The 16,779-nt window shown below is 52.1% G+C and overlaps 10 protein-coding genes across 10 annotated transcripts; 3 read left to right on the forward strand and 7 right to left on the reverse strand.

The window, feature by feature from the left end:
* The first annotated feature begins 33 nt into the window (after positions 1–33).
* On the forward strand, positions 34–2,747 carry SAICODRAFT_78591 (uncharacterized protein). The gene is made up of 3 exons (XM_019171124.1): positions 34–448; positions 501–1,152; positions 1,206–2,747. The coding sequence occupies exons 1-3, from the start codon at positions 196–198 to the stop codon at positions 2,740–2,742; spliced, it is 2,442 nt and encodes an 813-aa protein (XP_019025386.1). The 5' UTR covers positions 34–195; the 3' UTR covers positions 2,743–2,747.
* A 273-nt stretch (positions 2,748–3,020) lies between these two features.
* SAICODRAFT_39037 (DUF6-domain-containing protein) lies at positions 3,021–4,039 on the reverse strand (the record flags this gene model as incomplete). Its single annotated transcript, XM_019168606.1, has 2 exons — positions 3,021–3,855; positions 3,915–4,039. Coding segments are annotated over 2 exons (960 nt in total), but the record flags the coding sequence as incomplete, so codon positions are not given.
* A 953-nt stretch (positions 4,040–4,992) lies between these two features.
* On the reverse strand, positions 4,993–6,674 carry SAICODRAFT_54843 (MFS general substrate transporter; the record flags this gene model as incomplete). Its single annotated transcript, XM_019169326.1, has 3 exons — positions 4,993–5,596; positions 5,648–5,706; positions 5,763–6,674. 3 exons carry the CDS (start codon positions 6,672–6,674, stop codon positions 4,993–4,995), a joined length of 1,575 nt encoding a protein of 524 aa, XP_019025388.1.
* Positions 6,675–7,287: 613 nt separating this feature from the next.
* SAICODRAFT_44942 (4-hydroxybenzoate polyprenyl transferase) lies at positions 7,288–8,205 on the forward strand (the record flags this gene model as incomplete). The annotated part of the gene is made up of 1 exon (XM_019168796.1): positions 7,288–8,205. A coding segment is annotated over one exon (918 nt), but the record flags the coding sequence as incomplete, so codon positions are not given.
* A 361-nt stretch (positions 8,206–8,566) lies between these two features.
* Positions 8,567–10,135, reverse strand: SAICODRAFT_55164 (nicotinic acid plasma membrane transporter; the record flags this gene model as incomplete). Its single annotated transcript, XM_019169350.1, has 3 exons — positions 8,567–9,474; positions 9,528–9,800; positions 9,856–10,135. The coding sequence occupies 3 exons, from the start codon at positions 10,133–10,135 to the stop codon at positions 8,567–8,569; spliced, it is 1,461 nt and encodes a 486-aa protein (XP_019025390.1).
* A 354-nt stretch (positions 10,136–10,489) lies between these two features.
* Positions 10,490–11,836, forward strand: SAICODRAFT_18346 (DUF1000-domain-containing protein). The gene is made up of 2 exons (XM_019165940.1): positions 10,490–10,945; positions 11,000–11,836. The coding sequence occupies exons 1-2, from the start codon at positions 10,692–10,694 to the stop codon at positions 11,421–11,423; spliced, it is 678 nt and encodes a 225-aa protein (XP_019025391.1). The 5' UTR covers positions 10,490–10,691; the 3' UTR covers positions 11,424–11,836.
* A 284-nt stretch (positions 11,837–12,120) lies between these two features.
* On the reverse strand, positions 12,121–12,455 carry SAICODRAFT_78609 (21 kDa subunit of NADH dehydrogenase; the record flags this gene model as incomplete). The annotated part of the gene is made up of 1 exon (XM_019171125.1): positions 12,121–12,455. A coding segment is annotated over one exon (335 nt), but the record flags the coding sequence as incomplete, so codon positions are not given.
* Positions 12,456–13,082: 627 nt separating this feature from the next.
* On the reverse strand, positions 13,083–14,010 carry SAICODRAFT_216951 (uncharacterized protein). Its single transcript, XM_019166454.1, has one exon. The coding sequence runs from the start codon at positions 13,648–13,650 to the stop codon at positions 13,180–13,182; it is 471 nt and encodes a 156-aa protein (XP_019025393.1). The 5' UTR covers positions 13,651–14,010; the 3' UTR covers positions 13,083–13,179.
* A 1,097-nt stretch (positions 14,011–15,107) lies between these two features.
* Positions 15,108–15,881, reverse strand: SAICODRAFT_29779 (uncharacterized protein; the record flags this gene model as incomplete). Its single annotated transcript, XM_019167494.1, has 1 exon — positions 15,108–15,881. A coding segment is annotated over exon 1 (466 nt), but the record flags the coding sequence as incomplete, so codon positions are not given.
* A 329-nt stretch (positions 15,882–16,210) lies between these two features.
* SAICODRAFT_18348 (DUF1761-domain-containing protein) lies at positions 16,211–16,772 on the reverse strand (the record flags this gene model as incomplete). Its single annotated transcript, XM_019165942.1, has 2 exons — positions 16,623–16,772; positions 16,211–16,564 (listed from the first exon to the last, which is right to left on the reverse strand). The coding sequence occupies exons 1-2, from the start codon at positions 16,752–16,754 to the stop codon at positions 16,211–16,213; spliced, it is 486 nt and encodes a 161-aa protein (XP_019025395.1). The 5' UTR covers positions 16,755–16,772.
* Between the last annotated feature and the right edge of the window lie 7 nt (positions 16,773–16,779).

Raw genomic sequence — 16,779 nt, forward strand, 5'->3', positions numbered from 1 at the left:
AATATGTTGAACGGGCCGTTCATTGCCGGTCCTGAACAGAGAAGATGGACTTGTAAACCAAGGATATCGACCATATCAGTCTTTCTATCCGATTAAACCAGTCTTCTGCATACCCGTCCGTGTTTCCTTTCCGTCTGCGCAGCCTTCTTGGTTCCATTCTCGCCTTTTTTTCTTACCGCCTGGCGCTCAATTGTTATGGCATCGGAGTCATCAGCCGCCCAAATTCCCGCAGATTTCGACGTAGACGAGGTCGTTCTTGATAACGATGGGTTTGGATGGGTTAAGCGCGTTGACGCACGCAAGCCCGAACGTGAGTTGGAGCAGTTGATCCATGATGTTGTCGTTGTCGCCGGGGTGCCGCTCGTTATCGAGAACTGGCACCTGCGCGAAGATTTTCCGAAGGAGATGCTTAGTATGCAGTATTTGAAGAACAACTTGGGGGATATGAGTTTGTGTCATTTGTCCTTTACTTCAAAGCTCGTGCTGATCTCCGCGCACAGAAATACCAATCCGTGATATGGACCGTGAAAACGTAGTCGATCAGACCATGTCTATGTCAGACTACCTTTCCATGATACCAACACTCGCTGCTGAAAATGCGGATTTATCCAATGCGTCACGGCGGCGGTTATACGCGAAAGATTTGACGTGCCCCGACGAATGGCGAGATAGTGTTGCTTCACTCTTGCCGGACAGCCTTGTCTACCTGGGCTCGAACGATTTCATGTCGAAACTACCTCCCTCAGCACAAGCTGAGAACATAATGCTTTACATCGGTCATGAAGGCACATACACAACCGCACACCGTGACATGTGTGCCGCGGTTGGGCATAACCTCATGGTCCATACCGACCCGAACTCCTCTTCATTGTGGTTCATGACGTCGACACACTCGCATCTCGCCGTTAAGGAAAAGTTTCCAGATATTGATCTTGAGCTGCACTGGGCGACGATCGATGAATGGGCCGAATTGTCTGAAAACGCCAAGGTGTACATGTGCGAGCAAAAGGAAGGAGACTTGATGCTGGTGCCGACTTGGGCTGCGCATCAAGTGTGGAATCGCGGGTCCGCCACGGTGAAAGTTAGCTGGAACAGGGTTACTGCTGATAGTTTGACCCGTGCCGTGAAGGCGGCTCTGCCTGCATACAAAGCGTAAGTAGATGTGATGCACCGTTCGTGAGGCACTTAACTGATTTTGAAGCTAGTGTCTGTCATGCTGAAGAATACAAGATCAAATCAATCCTTCACGCTACGATCAACAACCTTACCCTTGACCCTCCTCATATGAGCGTCCAACAGATTACGAATCTGCAAACTCTCTTCCCCGTTTTCACCGACGTTCTTACTGAAGAATACCTCCCAGATACTTCACAGGTCAAGAGATGCGAGGAAAAATTCCGTTATTCGGTACGCTGTTCGTACTGCTCCTGCGACATATGGAATCGCTTTCTTACCTGCACCGACTGCGAAGGAGACCCATATGACGTTTGCATAGAATGTTACGCCCGAGGAAGGAGCTGCGCACATATCAGCGGCCTAAAATGGATGGAACAGTGGGATTGGGAGAAGTTGTGTGCATTGTGGATGAGGGCCAGACAGATATTCAACAACGTGTCAGAGGAAGACCGAAGAGTGGAAACCTGGGATGAGCAGCTGCATTCGCGGAAAACCATGGCGATGGTATGCGAGGAAGAGAATGGCCAGCGCCCAAGGAATCTCGAAAATCCACGGAAAACCACGAGGAGATGCCACCCGTGCAAGAACACTCACGAGGATGCAAACAAACAGGTTACTTGTGCGCGTTGTGACAAGATATTCTGCATGTCCTTTCTCATGTGGAACATGGAGATGGACCCTTCTCTGGTGTTGGCGGGTATTTGGGGAAGATGGGAATGCCCCGCATGTTACGGAGATTGCAAATGCGCGGTCTGTTTAGCAAAACCGCGGGAGGAAAATTCGCACCGTCGGCTCGGAGATGTGCCTCGGCCCGGAACAAGCCCGCTGGCGGGCACATTGTCTGGCTGGACATCTGTCAACACAAGGGCGTACAGGGATCAAAGGAGCAGGAACTACTACTTCAAGGTAGTTAAGCCCCGAGGGAGGCCCAAGAAGAAGAGTACTGTAACCCCGTCTCGGAAGGGGAGGATGGACGATGTTGAGGAAGCACTTATTGGGCAAAGTGAGCCACCAGGGCCACCGTCAAAGCGTGCTAGACAAACAGTTCCAGACGCCGAACTTGACCTTCTCCCGCAAGGTCCGGAAGCCGCCGAGATGCAACCCCCGTTGAATACGCAACGTGATGTTCGCCCTGTTTTCGGTAATGGCGCAAATGGTGATTCAAGATCGACTATGAGTCAAGGTCAGGCGCAGGAGTCGTCGCCCGAGATTCCCGATCTTCCAAGAGAAATATTCTTTTACTCGGAAGGCATAGTCGCGAGGGAGAATGGTAATGGTGTTACCCATTATCCGACGCATCGGGCACACCTTGAAATCTTCAGGCGTGGCCAGATGCGCTCCAACTTCACGAGCACAGTGCCAGAGAGAGATGAGTTGGAGCGATTGCTGAGGGTGTATGAGTTGTTAGGGAATACAGAGGGACAAAGAATTGTAAAGGAAAGGTTGGCGGAGAGGCATATTCAATTGAATTTACTTGCTGAAGCGGAAGAGCTGTCTGCTGACTTGCTGAGTGTGCGCGAGCAGGAAACCGTGGCGAAGGAAGCGGAGAAGCTCGCGGAGAGGTGAGCCTGATGTCCACTTTACCTATCTGGGGACGATGTATCCAATTGGCCAGTGTTTGGACATCAATCAATAGCTATCCGAATGTAACGAAGAAGAATTTCTCAAGCAATATGCTGGCCAACTCTAGATGGTAACCGGGGGTAAATGATAAGGGTATACGTATCGTCCTCCGCGTCCATTCAGCGTACCCTGTCCAAACTCGCACTGGGTCCAGCCTCACTCAACACTCTTTGCAACGGCATCCTGACCTCAGTATCCCTAGCCTCCTCCATCTTCTCGCCCTCTCCTTTCTTTGCCTTCGTGATCGCAACCCAAATGGCACCTCCCAAGACGAATGTCGCACCCAACCAACTCCAAATATCGGGAACATGTCCCCATACAGCCCACTCCCCCAAAAACGCAATCACACACTGCAGATACACCATCATCGTTCCCCTACCAGCTTTTTCCCTCTGCAGCCCCATCGTCAAGAAAAACTGTGCAGCGAATCCCGAGACGCCAATGACGAGGAGAAGGATGATTGGGATGGGGTTGAGAGGGAAGTGGAAAGGTGTGTGGAAGATGAGGGAAAGGATGCAGGAGAAAATAGTGGAGTAGAGGGCGAAGTACGAGACGGAAATGAGGGGGTGAGCGCGTTTGCCGATTGCACGGATCGCGGTGTAGGCACCTGCTGCGCCGAGTACGCCGAGTAGGGCGATGCCGAGGGCGTAAAGTCTGTGTGTCTGATCGGCCTCCGACACAGCTTCAGAACCAATGACCCCTGGATCGTTTGAAGGCGAAGATACCGGAGCATCTTGTGTATGTGAGAACAGAGACGCTGGCCTTGCAATCAAAACCACCCCAAGAAAACTCACAAGTCCTCCGCATGCCTCGACCCGCGTATACGGCTCACCAAGAAACCACCAAGCCAAGATTCCCGCCAATATCGGAGCCATGAAGGTGATCGTGGTGGCATCTGACAGCGAAAGGTATTGGAGGGAATAGTATATTCCGAACAAACCCCAAAAGCCAATTGCGCCGCGGATGATGAGGAGGAGACGGATGCCGGGTGGTCCGAGGATGAAGTCCGGGATGTCGTTGTGCCACATGTACGCAATGGAAAGTACATATGTTATACTGCGGAACTCCGGGTCAGCTCACTCTCGTCATAGGTTTCGAAACATATTGGATCAAACCTCATTCGGACGAACACGATCTCCAGTGCCGGTACTCCATACCCACTCAGTAGCTTAGCACTGATATTCATACATGAAAAGAATAGCTGAGCGAGTGCGATGATCAGAATTCCCGTATTGTCATTCACCCAACCTCTAAAACCGCGGGCCGGTGTCTTCGCGGAGGCGGCAGCCTCAGGATCAGTTGCGTCGAGGTTGGATATTGTGGATCCGTATGATGAAACTCGGGAAAGACTGGGTCTTGAAGGTTCAGGCAAGAGTAATGGCGAGTGGTCTGCATCGGTGACCCCGTTCGGCGTGGGCGATTGTCGGAGATAAAGCGTATCCTTTGGCATCTCCAGCATCTGCTCCGTCTCTGCTAACTCGTCTGATCCCTTCCTTGAGTCGTCCATGACCTGATGAATATCTGATCCTTCTCAAGTGTTCGTTTCTGTACGAGTCATACTGTCAATTCGTCCCCAAACGATTGCGATATTGCGCGGACTGCGCCGAAGTCGATCGACGTCAAAGGTGCCCCGCCTTTTCGATTCAGCCTGAACGGATAACGACGGATAAGATCATCAACACGGGAGGCGACTTACCTCAATGAGAACCTGTTGAGATAAAGAAACAGCAATTGATCTTGTCGCATCATGGCCAATTCATGTATCCTCTGGGCGGGTGGGTCGGTCTCGTCCAACTCGACATTCTCCCACGTACCGGTATTCCAAAAGTTCTTCGTGAAAAGTCTGGACTTGATTGAATGCAAACATGGGACCTAAAGTCAGAGCATCTTATAACTGATCAATTGCGTCTCGTAAGCGTAACATTATCTTCTCACGCTATCGATCACCTGCCAGCCCGCGCCTGACTGCTGAATCGGACCGAGAGTCAACATATGGAGCTGAGAGGGTAGGTTGAGACGGACGTATAGATACCCTTCAAAATTACGTAGAGCATGTTGGAGGGGACTGCTCGGTCACAGACGACACGTATCGATAGCAATGTATTGACCAAGGTAACTTTCAGCCCTAAAGATATCCACCCAGAAACAGCCCACGAAAACGCACCCTTTACGATTCGATCCCATACTCAACCCTCAAAGCACATACCTAAAATCCCTGTTCTCGAAATCCGTCAAATCCATGAACTCATGATCCTTCAAACTAACATATGCATCCCCCGCCGCTTCCCTCTCCTCATCCCTCCTCTTATTCTCTCTCGCATTCAACCACCGAATTGCATACAAAACAAAACAACTCACGCCCCAACACACCACAATCGTAACCTTCGCCGGGGTATAAGCCGGCGCATCCTTCGCCCGGAACGTTTGAGGACCGATGAGATTCCCAACACAATACCCAATGAGGTTGATAGCATTGACAGTCGTCTTCTTCGTATACCCTGCAACATTCGTACTAATCATCCCCAAAATAATCACAAACGCACAAGCCGAAAAACTCGTCAACCAATACCCCGCCAATTTTCCCCACGGCATATGCTCCGGCAAGCAAATCACCAACAAGAATCCGAAGATGGGGAAGAGGACTGAGAGGATTGCGGAGTAGGAACGTTCGTGGGTGCGTTGCGCGAGGGAGCAGATCCAGAGGATGGAGATGATTTCGACGGCGCCGCAGGGGGCTGAGTAGAGGAGGGATTCCTGAGCGGTGAAGCCGAGGGATTGGATTACAATTGATTGGAAGCTGCGCGTCTATTAGCACACTCGTCGCCAAGAAAAGAAGAGCGAGACATACTTGGTAAGACCACCATTCGGGATATCAGAGATGAGCGAGTACGAGAAGTACAACCAAGTCTGTTCATCTCGGTTAGCAACTCGTGTCGGTAAGAGGAGGAAGGAGGACCACTTACCCTCGGATCCCTCAACGCCTCCTTAAACTGCTCCATCTTAAAATGCTTATTCCCAACCCCCTGCTGATTCACTCTCAACCTCTCAATAACCAACACCCTATCCTCCTCACTCAAAAACCTGGCCTGCATCGGCGTATCCGGCATCAACCACAACAACGCCACACCAACCGCCATCGTAGCGAATCCGGTAACCAGGAAAATGATCTGCCAACCAGGGATTGCGGAACCGTGCTTTTCGACACCCTTCGAGATTCCGTACGCGAGGAACGAACCGATGATTTGTGCGGTGCCGTTATTGCAGAACCAGATTCCGACACGAAGGGCTTGTTCGCTAGAGCGGTACCACATACTCGTAAATAACACGAACGCGGGAGTAATAGATGACTCGAAGATACCGAGGAGGAGTCGTACAGAGACGAGGCCCGCGAAATTTTTGCAACCGGCCATGGCGGCGAGGATTCCACCCCAGATAATGATGTTGACGCCGGTGTATTTGGCGAGGGGGAGGCGTTGCATGAGGCGGTTGGTGGGGTATTCCCATGCCAGATATCCCAGGTAGAAGACACTCCCCAACCACGAGTACTGCTGTCCAACGAGATGCGTATCGGTCCTCAAGCCCATAACAGAGGCATACGAAATCGAGGTCTTGTCGAGGAATTGGAGACAGTAGATGAGACACATGATTGGCATGATATTGCGGTCGATGAGTTTGAGGAGACGTTTGTTTGTGGCTTCGTCAATTTCGACTTTGGCGGTGTTGCGGATGTACGCTAGGGCTTCGTCTGCGTCGCCGGAGGTGGGGGATTTGAGGGATTCGGGGTCGTGGTCGTAAACTTCCCCGATGCCGTGCTCGGGTTCTTCTTTGATGTGGATGGCTTTCTCGTCCGCTGCCGTCGTCGTTGTCGTCGTCATTGGGATTGCGCTCATCGTGACTGCTCCTGCTTGCGCTGCTCGAGCTCCTCCTTCCTCGATAGCGATCCACCGTCACCTTATACCAACCTGCTTCTCCCCCACCCACGCTGACATCAACTCGGGAAACCATGCGTCACCAACGATAATCGGCTCGTCGCCATTTACGTTCGCCCCAGATAGTGCCAGGATGGTCTGACCGGCGTTGTGCGCGCGGGTGTAACGTTGCAACGGACGCGGGCCGGGACATGTGGACGGTCGTCGGTTAAAACGCATACCTCCTCGGCAACAAATGAACACATGGGAAAGGTGTGCGGTTGAACATGAAGAGTTCGACGATGATTGATTCGAAACATGCGATTCTGACATCGAGATTATCCGCGGTGCGGGTGCCTGCAGTCCATTCCACCACCAGATTTCCTTGGACATCTCGACACCCCTCCACCCTCGCTCGCTCTCTCCAGCCATGATTGGCCGGCTCCATCAGACACGGCTATCATGCCGACGACCACACTCCCTCAACCTCCTCCACCTACGCTCCCTCCGAACAGCACCACCCCTCCAATCCACCCACCGCATCCCTCCAATAACTTCCCTCTCCACTCCTCCCCCTCCCTCCACCTCGCCTCAACCTCCTCAAACCTGGCTCAACCTCCTCCTGCCTGAAAAAATATTACCCTACGCCCACCTCGCCCGCCTCGACAAACCAATCGGCTCCTACCTCCTCTACTGGCCCTGCTTCTGGTCCATCTCCATGTCCGCGTACACCCTTCAATCAGACCCCCTCCAAACACTCGGAATGTTAGGACTCTTTGGGGCGGGAGCCGTGATTATGCGTGGGGCCGGGTGTACGATAAATGATCTCTGGGATCGGGATTTGGATCGGGGCGTGGAACGTACTCGGTCTCGTCCACTACCCAGCGGCGCAGTCACCATCCCCGGGGCATTTGGATTCCTCGGACTCCAACTCGCTGCAGGCGCCGCAATCCTCGCACAACTCCCCGTCGCCACAATCCCCATCGGTCTCGCCTCCCTCCCGATCATAACCGCCTACCCCTTCATGAAACGCATCACCAACTTCCCCCAAATCACCCTCGGCCTCGCATTCAACTGGGGCGCACTTCTCGGTCCTGCGGCGATGTATGGTGGGTTGTCGGGGGTGGATATGGGCGTGTGGGGAGCGCTTTATGCGAGTGGGATTTGTTGGACGTTGGTTTATGATACGATTTATGCGCATCAGGATAAGAGGGATGACGCACTTGTTGGGATTAAGTCGACTGCGTTGTATTTCGGGGATCGTACACCCGCGTTTCTCGCCGCTCTATCCACCGCTCAAATCTCACTCCTCACATTATCTGGCTACCTCAACGGCCAAGGTCCGTTGTTTTATTTAGCGACGGCGGGCGCAGCAGCGCATCTCTACCGTATCCTGAAAAACGTGGATTATGACTCCCGAGAGGATTGTTGGAGGTGGTTTAGGGCTTGTACGTGGACTGGGGCGATTATTGGGGCCGGAGTGCTGGGTGATTGGGGGTGGAGGGTTTGGAATGAGGGAGTCAAGGAGCAGGAGGAGCATGAGAGGATTGGGGAGTGGATTAGGAGGAAGTGGGGGGAGCAACAGAAAGCCATTGAAGCATGATGTATGGCGTGGGAGATGTGTAGGGACAAAGTTGAGGCGTGTGGGATACCCATAATGCTAAATAGCTAATCACGGAATAGAATTATACCAGTTCACGACCGACGATTCCTTCCAAGGCGTGAGGGAAAATGGGAATGGGTTCCGAGATGGTGGGGGAAACGTATAGCTGTTGGAGCGTAAGAGGGCTCCAGCCTCTCCCGGTAACATGGATAACGAATGTTACCGAGCTTACAGTCACGCTTGCGGCGGAGCATGGTCACGTCTTGTAGATAAACCATGGCGACGCATCACCCAACCCATCCTCTCCCTCCACACCCCCCATCTCCCCCCTTTTAACATCCTTCCCCCTATTCAGCCTCCTCAACAAGAAGAACATGCCAACAGCACTAACATACCCCGTCAATATTCCCGCCAAACTGACACCCTGTCCCATCCGATACAACGGGCTATCCCTCGCGACATAGATCTGCCCAGCGATGACGCCACCGATGTTTCCGATTGTTTGATTCATCCCGATCGCGACGGCGCGTTTGTAGTGTGGTGCTACGTTTCCGGCGAGCCAGAGCATGTTTAGGCCATCGAACACGTAGAGTCCCATCGCGACCAGGAAACAGGCGAAATACAGTATCGAGGGTTTCGTGGCGGAGAGGAGGGTGCAGTATCCAGCAACCGTAAACAACCCCCAGAAAAACATGAAGGGTGCGCGGCGTTGTGTCCGGTCCACGCCGATAGCGGTGAGGAAGTAGATTATTGCACCGAGGAGGTAGATTGGTATCGTGAGGTATTGGGCTTGTACGGAGGTGTATCCCATTCCGTTGATGATCGTTGGTAAGAACGTCGAAAATCCGTAGAGACAGGTGTTTGTACACATCTGGATCCACCCACTCAACCAAACCATGGGACTCCGAAACGCGGCCCTGACTTGTGTCCAGTCGATGTCGGGAGTGGAAGGGCCGTGGTAGGAGGCGGATTGTAAGGCGCGGAGGCGTACGAGGTCTTTTTCGGCGGGTGTGAGGAAGTATGCCGATTCGGCTGAGTCGGGGAGGAGGAAAATATCTGCCACACCAACCACCAGTGACGCAAGACCTTCGATGCAGAATAGCCAGCGCCAACCTGCCCAGCCAGCGACTCCGTCCATTTTTAGGATTCCGTATGCGAGGAGACCTGTACATCTGTTAGTCACCTTGTGATTTGATGACGAAACAGAACGTACAAACCTCCGAATGCACCTGCGAGGGCTTGGGCTACGAAGATCATGCAGAATCGTTTGGCTTGTTCGTCGCGTTTGTAGAGAGAGGAGAGGTAGAGGTTGAAGCATGGGAATAAACCTGCTTCGCATGCGCCGAGGAGGAGGCGAATGGCGATCATCCCGCCGTAGGACTGAACGAAGGCTGAGAATGTCGCGACAAGGGACCATGCGATCACGATGGCAGGTATGAGCTTCGAGGCGCCAAATTTCTTGAGGTAGGTGGATGTTGGGATCTCGAAGGCTGTTAGACAATCAGCAAGCAGTCCACAGTAAGTGTGCCGGTTGCTTTTGCTAACCGATATAGGTAACGTAAAAAATACTCGCCAACACATTGAACTTGGACCCTGTGAGATTCAAATCCGTCACCATTCCGGCGACTTTCGCATTCCCGACATTCGAGCGGTCGAGGAAGGCGACGAGATAGGTGATCATGATGACGGGGATGATGTGCAAGTCCAGTTTGTGAAGAAGACGGCGTTCAGCTTCGGGGTCGATGAGGATCTCGGTTTCACCGGTGGCGATGTCGGGTCCGACATGGACGGTCTTCTTTTCGGTGTCGTAGGTGACGCCCTCCATAATGCCCGGAAGTAGACCTTGCAGACGAGGCTCGCATAGGCTCCTCGTCCTTTATATACCTGCCTCCGAGAGCTGGCATACATCGAGGAAGTGTCCGGGGAACGCCTCCATAGTCACCATCAATCCGACCTTATCGTCCAAGAGCATCTGATTTTCACGCCTCTATCGCTCACTAAGAACCGTCATGGCGGCTAAATAAGCTCGTATCTTTCTAGGGACATCCGGCGGGGATCAGCCCACTTCATTCATGGATGCATGACCCGACGGGCAGGTGGACATTGCCGATGAAGGGCGGGAATCGGAATGTCTCGAAGGTCAAGAGTCGAGAAATCTCGAGTTCCTCGTAGCATTATTGCGTCTGCTTCCTTAGAATCGAAATAGGCAGAATGTTAACGGTGTTGAGTTTGCGAGATGTTCGACGTCACCTGCATTGCAGGTCACAAGTCAGCATTCGATAGGTAACCTCCAAACACCACGAAAGCGAAGTGATCCAGCAATTGCTGCTCAACGAAGATTTTGAATTTTGCCTTTTGAACGTACCACTGCCTATTTCACAATGTCCCAGCACGGTCACTCACACGATGACGACCACGGCCACTGCCACGGCGAAGCCCACACTCACTCTCCACCTCCAGATGCCACAACCGCAGCTGAAACTCTTTACCCTCATATTGACCACGCTCACATCCAAACATTCTCCGCGGCGGAGGAGTCAATGGGCCGGGCGATTGTCCGACCATGGGATGAGCGGATGGATACAACGAAGGTGTTGGAGAGTGAGGATGATGAGGGTGTTGTTATGATTATTCCGTTCGTACTCCTACAAGAACAACTAAGATATCGTATGCTGACGCTTGTTGATAGGTTCGATGGCCTCGTGAAGCTCAAGACTGTTCTTTTGCGTACCCCCGCTGACGCCTCCGCCCCAAAAACCCTTCACCTCCTCGCAAACCCACCCTGCCACCTCGACTTCTCCTCCGCCCTCTCCCACCCCCGCACTCAATCCCTCGACCTCGCCCTTGGCACCTCAGACATCATGGAATACCCAGTCAAAATACCAAAGTTCTCAAACCTGCGCTCTCTGGGTTTGATCTTTGAGGGTGGAGATGAGGATGATGATGGTGTGCTCAGGGCGTGGTATTTGGGCTTTAGAGGGGAGTGGAAGGAGATGAAGAAAGAACCTGTTATTGCGATATACGAGGCTGCAGCGAATCCGGCGGATCATAAGGTGACGGGGAGGAGTGAGGTTGGTGGCATGCAGGGTTTGGGAGGAGGAAGGGGATATTGATGGTGACGAGAGGGATGGCAAAGGAATTGAGTGAGAGTGAAGCTCTATACGGCATACGGTGGACGAATCAGGCGGAGCATGACGAGAAGTTGGCTATGAGTGGCCAACCACACTGGGACATATTCCGCAGTGCCCACTCACATATGGGCTTCCTCGATCGCATAGCTAGACGTCTTGCCTAAACGCGGCCGGAAGATTTCTGAGATTTTACAAGGTCGGTTGAAGTTGACTGCGGTATTTGGCGATATGTCGAACAGCGTGTGTTGGCAATGGTGCACAGCATCTTCCACGATGATAAGGGAAGAAAGGCATGGCGTAGTAAATGCTGAAGTGTATGCATTGAAGCTCATGTGATTAGTCCGTTACCCTCCTCCTTCGTACAAGGTATGTTATTGTACACATCCACTTTTCCCCAGCCCTCATTCTCATCGTCATCCTCGTTCCCCATCCTTCATCACTCTCCACTTAGTTGAACATCCGCACAGGGTATTCTAGAGACACGTTAGCATATCACAGTCCAAGACCAACCGGAACCATGGGACATACTGTTAGTGTCGAAACCCTCGCTCTTGTTCAAAGTCCAGTGGTGTCCACCCTTTCCAGTCCCCGGCAAAGGCGCGAAACCCTGGTACTTCTCCAACACAGCCGCACCCCTCTCCTGAACCACCTCAGCCAAACACTTCTCCTGCGCAGCGACCAAGTCCTTGGCACCACTCTCACCAATCAACTCCGTCCTAGGCGCCTCCGCAGAGCCAAGGGTCAACAACCCGGCGAGGGTAGACTGGTCCGTCACTGCCAACCGAGGATACTGACGACGCACATCGCGGTTAAAGTATTGGTTCTCGGCGATATCACTGGCAGGAGCGGTGACAGGCTCCTGGAAACGTTCTGACCGGGATCCGGGTGCGGGGACACGATATGTAGGGTTGAGGGGGATACCGGTCGAACGATTAGGGTCGATGGAGAAGAAGTTCGAAATACGGGCCCAGATACCCTTGGGCTGGACTGTGAACTTCTTGAATCCGGAGGACATGCTGGTGGTTATGGTGTTTTTTGTACGTTGATCCGGTTCACCTTGTCTCCTGCAGTCAGATGCAGCTGCCCCGGCCGGCCAGTGAGGGCGCAGGTGATGACCGCTGTTCCCTGACCGTATCGAGCCCCATAAAGCCTCACAGTTACTTTACAACCCTATAGATATGTGCATGCGCAATTTGCGATACGTTCCATGTATTTTGATTCTCGTCAATGTACGTCGTCAGCATTTTGCGTTTCGTCGACCGGCTGCGTGGGAAGTGGTTAACATGCGAAAATAAAACTTCCAGGTTACGAGGCTAGCAGGGCTACTCCTTTTCTATGACTATGGTGCGTCCTACCACACCTGGACATCGTATGTTAGATCGAAGGCTTAACGCATCGTCTCCTGCCTCTCACTATATGTGCTTAACCTTATGGTTAAACAGTAAGGACGTGCAGCAGCAACTTATTCCTGGCGAATCATTTTGGGTCTTGCAGCATGCTATAACCAAGTTTGAAAGTGAACGGTTGCATTGCGTTCGTTCATAATTCAAATATGGGGGTCAGGGTCGGGGTCGGAAACAACCTTTTCGCGTGTCGGAGGGTCGTACATCGGTAAGTGGGAAATTGTGCGATGAGTGCTCGGTGTGCTTAACAGTAAAACTCATCACCTCTCTATTTTCGAGTGCGGGCAGTATGAGATACTCATTGACATCATACCATTCATACTAGAGGGTTAGGGTTAGCCGAGAGGTTGCGACTTTCGGTGAGGATGCGAGTGCAAGGGGAGGACGTGAGCGGCGAAAACGAGGGGACTGAGTGGGCGGCTATTTTGGGAGAGAAACTCCTGGGCCACCCAAGTTTCCTGGACACGGACATGGACAGGACCTTCAAAAGATATCCTTCTTTTCACCGGCAGCCCACCCGGCTCTGGGCTATTTACATGGGGAACTCCGAGGCTGAGACTGGATGGCGTGGTTTGGGTTAGTTTCAGAAAGAGTGAGGAGGGATCCCAATGTGTGAAGGAAAGGAGGCGAAAGACGAAGATGATCAGCCGGGGGAAATCACACCGAGACGAGACTCGATCCTCGGCTAAACAGTTGACAGAGTGCCGTCGGACATGCAACACTAGGGCCATGCGTTCCGGAGTAGCAACACCCGGCGGGTGGTGCTCAAGACTGCAGTCCATATCCGTAAAGTGAGGCCCCCGCATCTCCGCTGCGACGAAGAACGTCGCGAACGAAGAACGCAGCCCGCAAGCACAGGGTATGTGACCGTCAAGAAAGCCCAACTCGAGAGGAAGCGCATGAGGTCCCTAGAACGGAGCCCAAGGATAGATACTCAGTGAGATCAATGGCTCAAAGCTTTTCCACTCGAAGTACGGGCTAAGAAACACAAAACCAGTCACGAGAAGTATGCCATATCGTCAGCCGGAACACAGTGCGCGAGCTAGAGTCGAAGGCACAACTCCCATCTCTTGACTCGCCCGAGTGGGCGGGTAATGCGGATGTGGACGGTGTTAGTTTGGAGGAGAAACTGAGAGGAGAAAATCTGTCTGGATAAATCCGGCGAAGACGCTAACAGAGGCAAACGGCGCCAAACTGCAGTGAGTCCCAAACCGGAAACTGTGCTTCGCACAATCAAATGCAGGAGGGAAGGTTTGTCATTAAACAAGATGTAGCGTCTACATAAATTACCATGTATGCAGAAGTAGACTTTTGTCGAACTCTTCTGTTATCTCAATGAAAGGGGAGTACAGTGCGAGGTAGTAAAAACTACCTTCGTGAGAAAACACACGGTAAAGGGATCATAAAGCAGATGATTATTCCACTGAGCTAGGAGAAGAAGACAAAGTTGAACATGGTTTTTCTTATGAACATCAGTCGAGCATCAACAGGGGTGAGAGTTGACAACGTCATTCAACCTGTGAAATCATGAGATCCGAAATTGCACAAAGAACCCTAAAGTTTCAGACTTCTATCATTCTGCTAACGGTCATTCTTAGGCAGAAATGTTGCTGCCGTTCATACATAAAACTCGCAAATGGGCCGACACGAGCTGCCCCATTCCAGAACGTAGCTCATCGATCATGGCACCATGCTTCATATCATCGTTTCACTCTTCTCTCCCGCCGCCTTCCTCAGATCTTGCTGTTGTCGTGATGTTGATGGGTGATGGTTGTGGTGAGAAAGAGGAAGCGGGAGCAAACGCAAATCTTGACACTCTGAACTGCATATTGCGCTAGGAAAGGGTTACGTTCGTGTTCTCCGTCCACCGTGAGAAAGAGAGAAGTCGGTGCTTCAATAACACAGTGATTTCAACATCTCTCCTTAAGATTTCCTTTATTAATACTAACATTAAACCGCTTCGAAACGCGGAGAAAAGACCACGATACTCGGCAGCCATGGAAAACCAACAAAAGCACTTCAACCTCCCCGCAACGCACGACAAAAGCCTACTCCAGCCCCCTTCCTCGTCAGCATGGTATCCCGACACACAAGCAACGGCACGGACGATGATTGATGGCCGATAAGCCATGCTAAAACGTGAATACATCACCTTTCCCACGATACGCTCCTCGAGACAGGGTCCTGCGGTACCAGCGAACAGACGAGAACATATCACTGAAACAGACTCAGCACAATGAAGATCGATTCGGGACAAGGACAGCGTCAATTACTTTAGAGCCAACACCCAACCATTGACCGATTGCCTCTCATGATATCCTGCAGGAGGAGACGAGTTCGTTGCTGGGTACAGTTGGTGAGATAGGGGATGAACGACAGAAATACGCTTCAAGGGAATACCTTCAGCATGCGGGAGCGTGAGCGGGAAGGGTGGCGCTGGTGCACCGCTCTGTGACCATGTGCTGAATTGTCCGTCGTCGTTGAAGGAACGGAAAACGGGCGAGGCTGTGGAGGAAGAAGCGGTAGGGACATCTGAGAGGACATGTTCCTTGAAAGACGTGCTGGCAGCTTCACAGAGCGCAAGTGTGCCTTCCGTCATATTGGGCCCAGTGCTCGGCCAGAGAGAGGTCGAATCAGCATTCTGCTTGGCGTGCTTGTACACTTTGCATTGAGATCGACGGCGAAATGCGGCATTGTCCTCAAACAGCTGCGTGTCCAATGTCAGCATACAGACAGACATAACGGACTAACCTCGCCTCCAGAGCATTCGTCATAATCGTAGCATACGCAGTATCACCCTCTTTCGCCAGCATGCATGCTCGACATCGCCAGTAGTCAACAGCGTTATGGATCAACTTGTCCCATGTTGAGGGTTCGGCGATGCCCGAGGCGTACCGAGGGCCAGCAAATTCGTGGACAGATCGAAACCAATCACAGAACAGAGGCGGAGCGTCTGAGGGGAAAACATGGTTGGTTAGTGCTGTGTTCCAGGCCTTCTCGAAGATCTTGACGTGTGCATCAGGCAGAAGTCGGTGACTCATGGTGAAGGGTGATGAGGTACGGATTCGCACGAATCGGTACGAAGGACAACTTGAAACGAAGTAGAGACAGAAAAGCGATCGCAGTTGCTTGAGCTTAAGGAAGTTGAGGATGTCCGAGTTGCCGTTGGCGAACGGATTTGTTTGGATACTCGTACGCATCCAAGGACATTGGGCACAGCCACTGGACACAGCCACCCGCGAGTCGATTAAAGTAGCAATCAAGACATAGACGAGGAAGAACAAGATCAACGCTGTTGAGAATGATGAGTAGAATTCATAAGTAGGTATCGTTCGGTCATCCTATCATACACTCCACTGTCCACGCTTAGTCGGATCCAACCAAAGCCCTCCTAGTCCCGTAACCCACCAACACCAAACTCATACCAACAGTCTGCACCAATCCAGTAACAACCCTGGTCAAAGTCAACTCCCTAGGCCTCTTCTCCTGCACAACGCTCATAACAACTTGAGGGATAGTCTGAGCCATGAAGATGAGGGCACCGAGCTGTGCGGCACCCTTGTAGGTAACGGTACCGGAGAGGTTGATGAGAGCGGCGATGGCGTAGGTCTGGGTGATGGAGGAGACGAGGGAGGAGGAGTAGATTGTCAGGGCGGACTTGGTCTCCTTAGAGGCCCAGAACTCGGAGTTCTTGTCCGTGGACATTGCTTTTTGCCATGTCTGTGAGAACTACGTTAGCAACCTGTTCGAGATGGAAATCGACGATCGTCAAGCATACCTGTCCGAAAAGGGGTCCGTAGACGATGAAAGAAGAAACGTGCTCGAACAAAGTACCCAAGATCAAAGCCGAAGGCTTGACAGCAGGGAAGTAGTTCAAGTTGTGAGAAAGAGGAAGACGGGAAGACTCCATTGTGTTGATTGTGTTGTGTAGTGAA

Source organism: Saitoella complicata (assembly GCF_001661265.1).
Source record: "Saitoella complicata NRRL Y-17804 unplaced genomic scaffold SAICOscaffold_7, whole genome shotgun sequence".
NCBI lineage: Eukaryota > Fungi > Ascomycota > Saitoellomycetes > Saitoellales > Saitoellaceae > Saitoella > Saitoella complicata.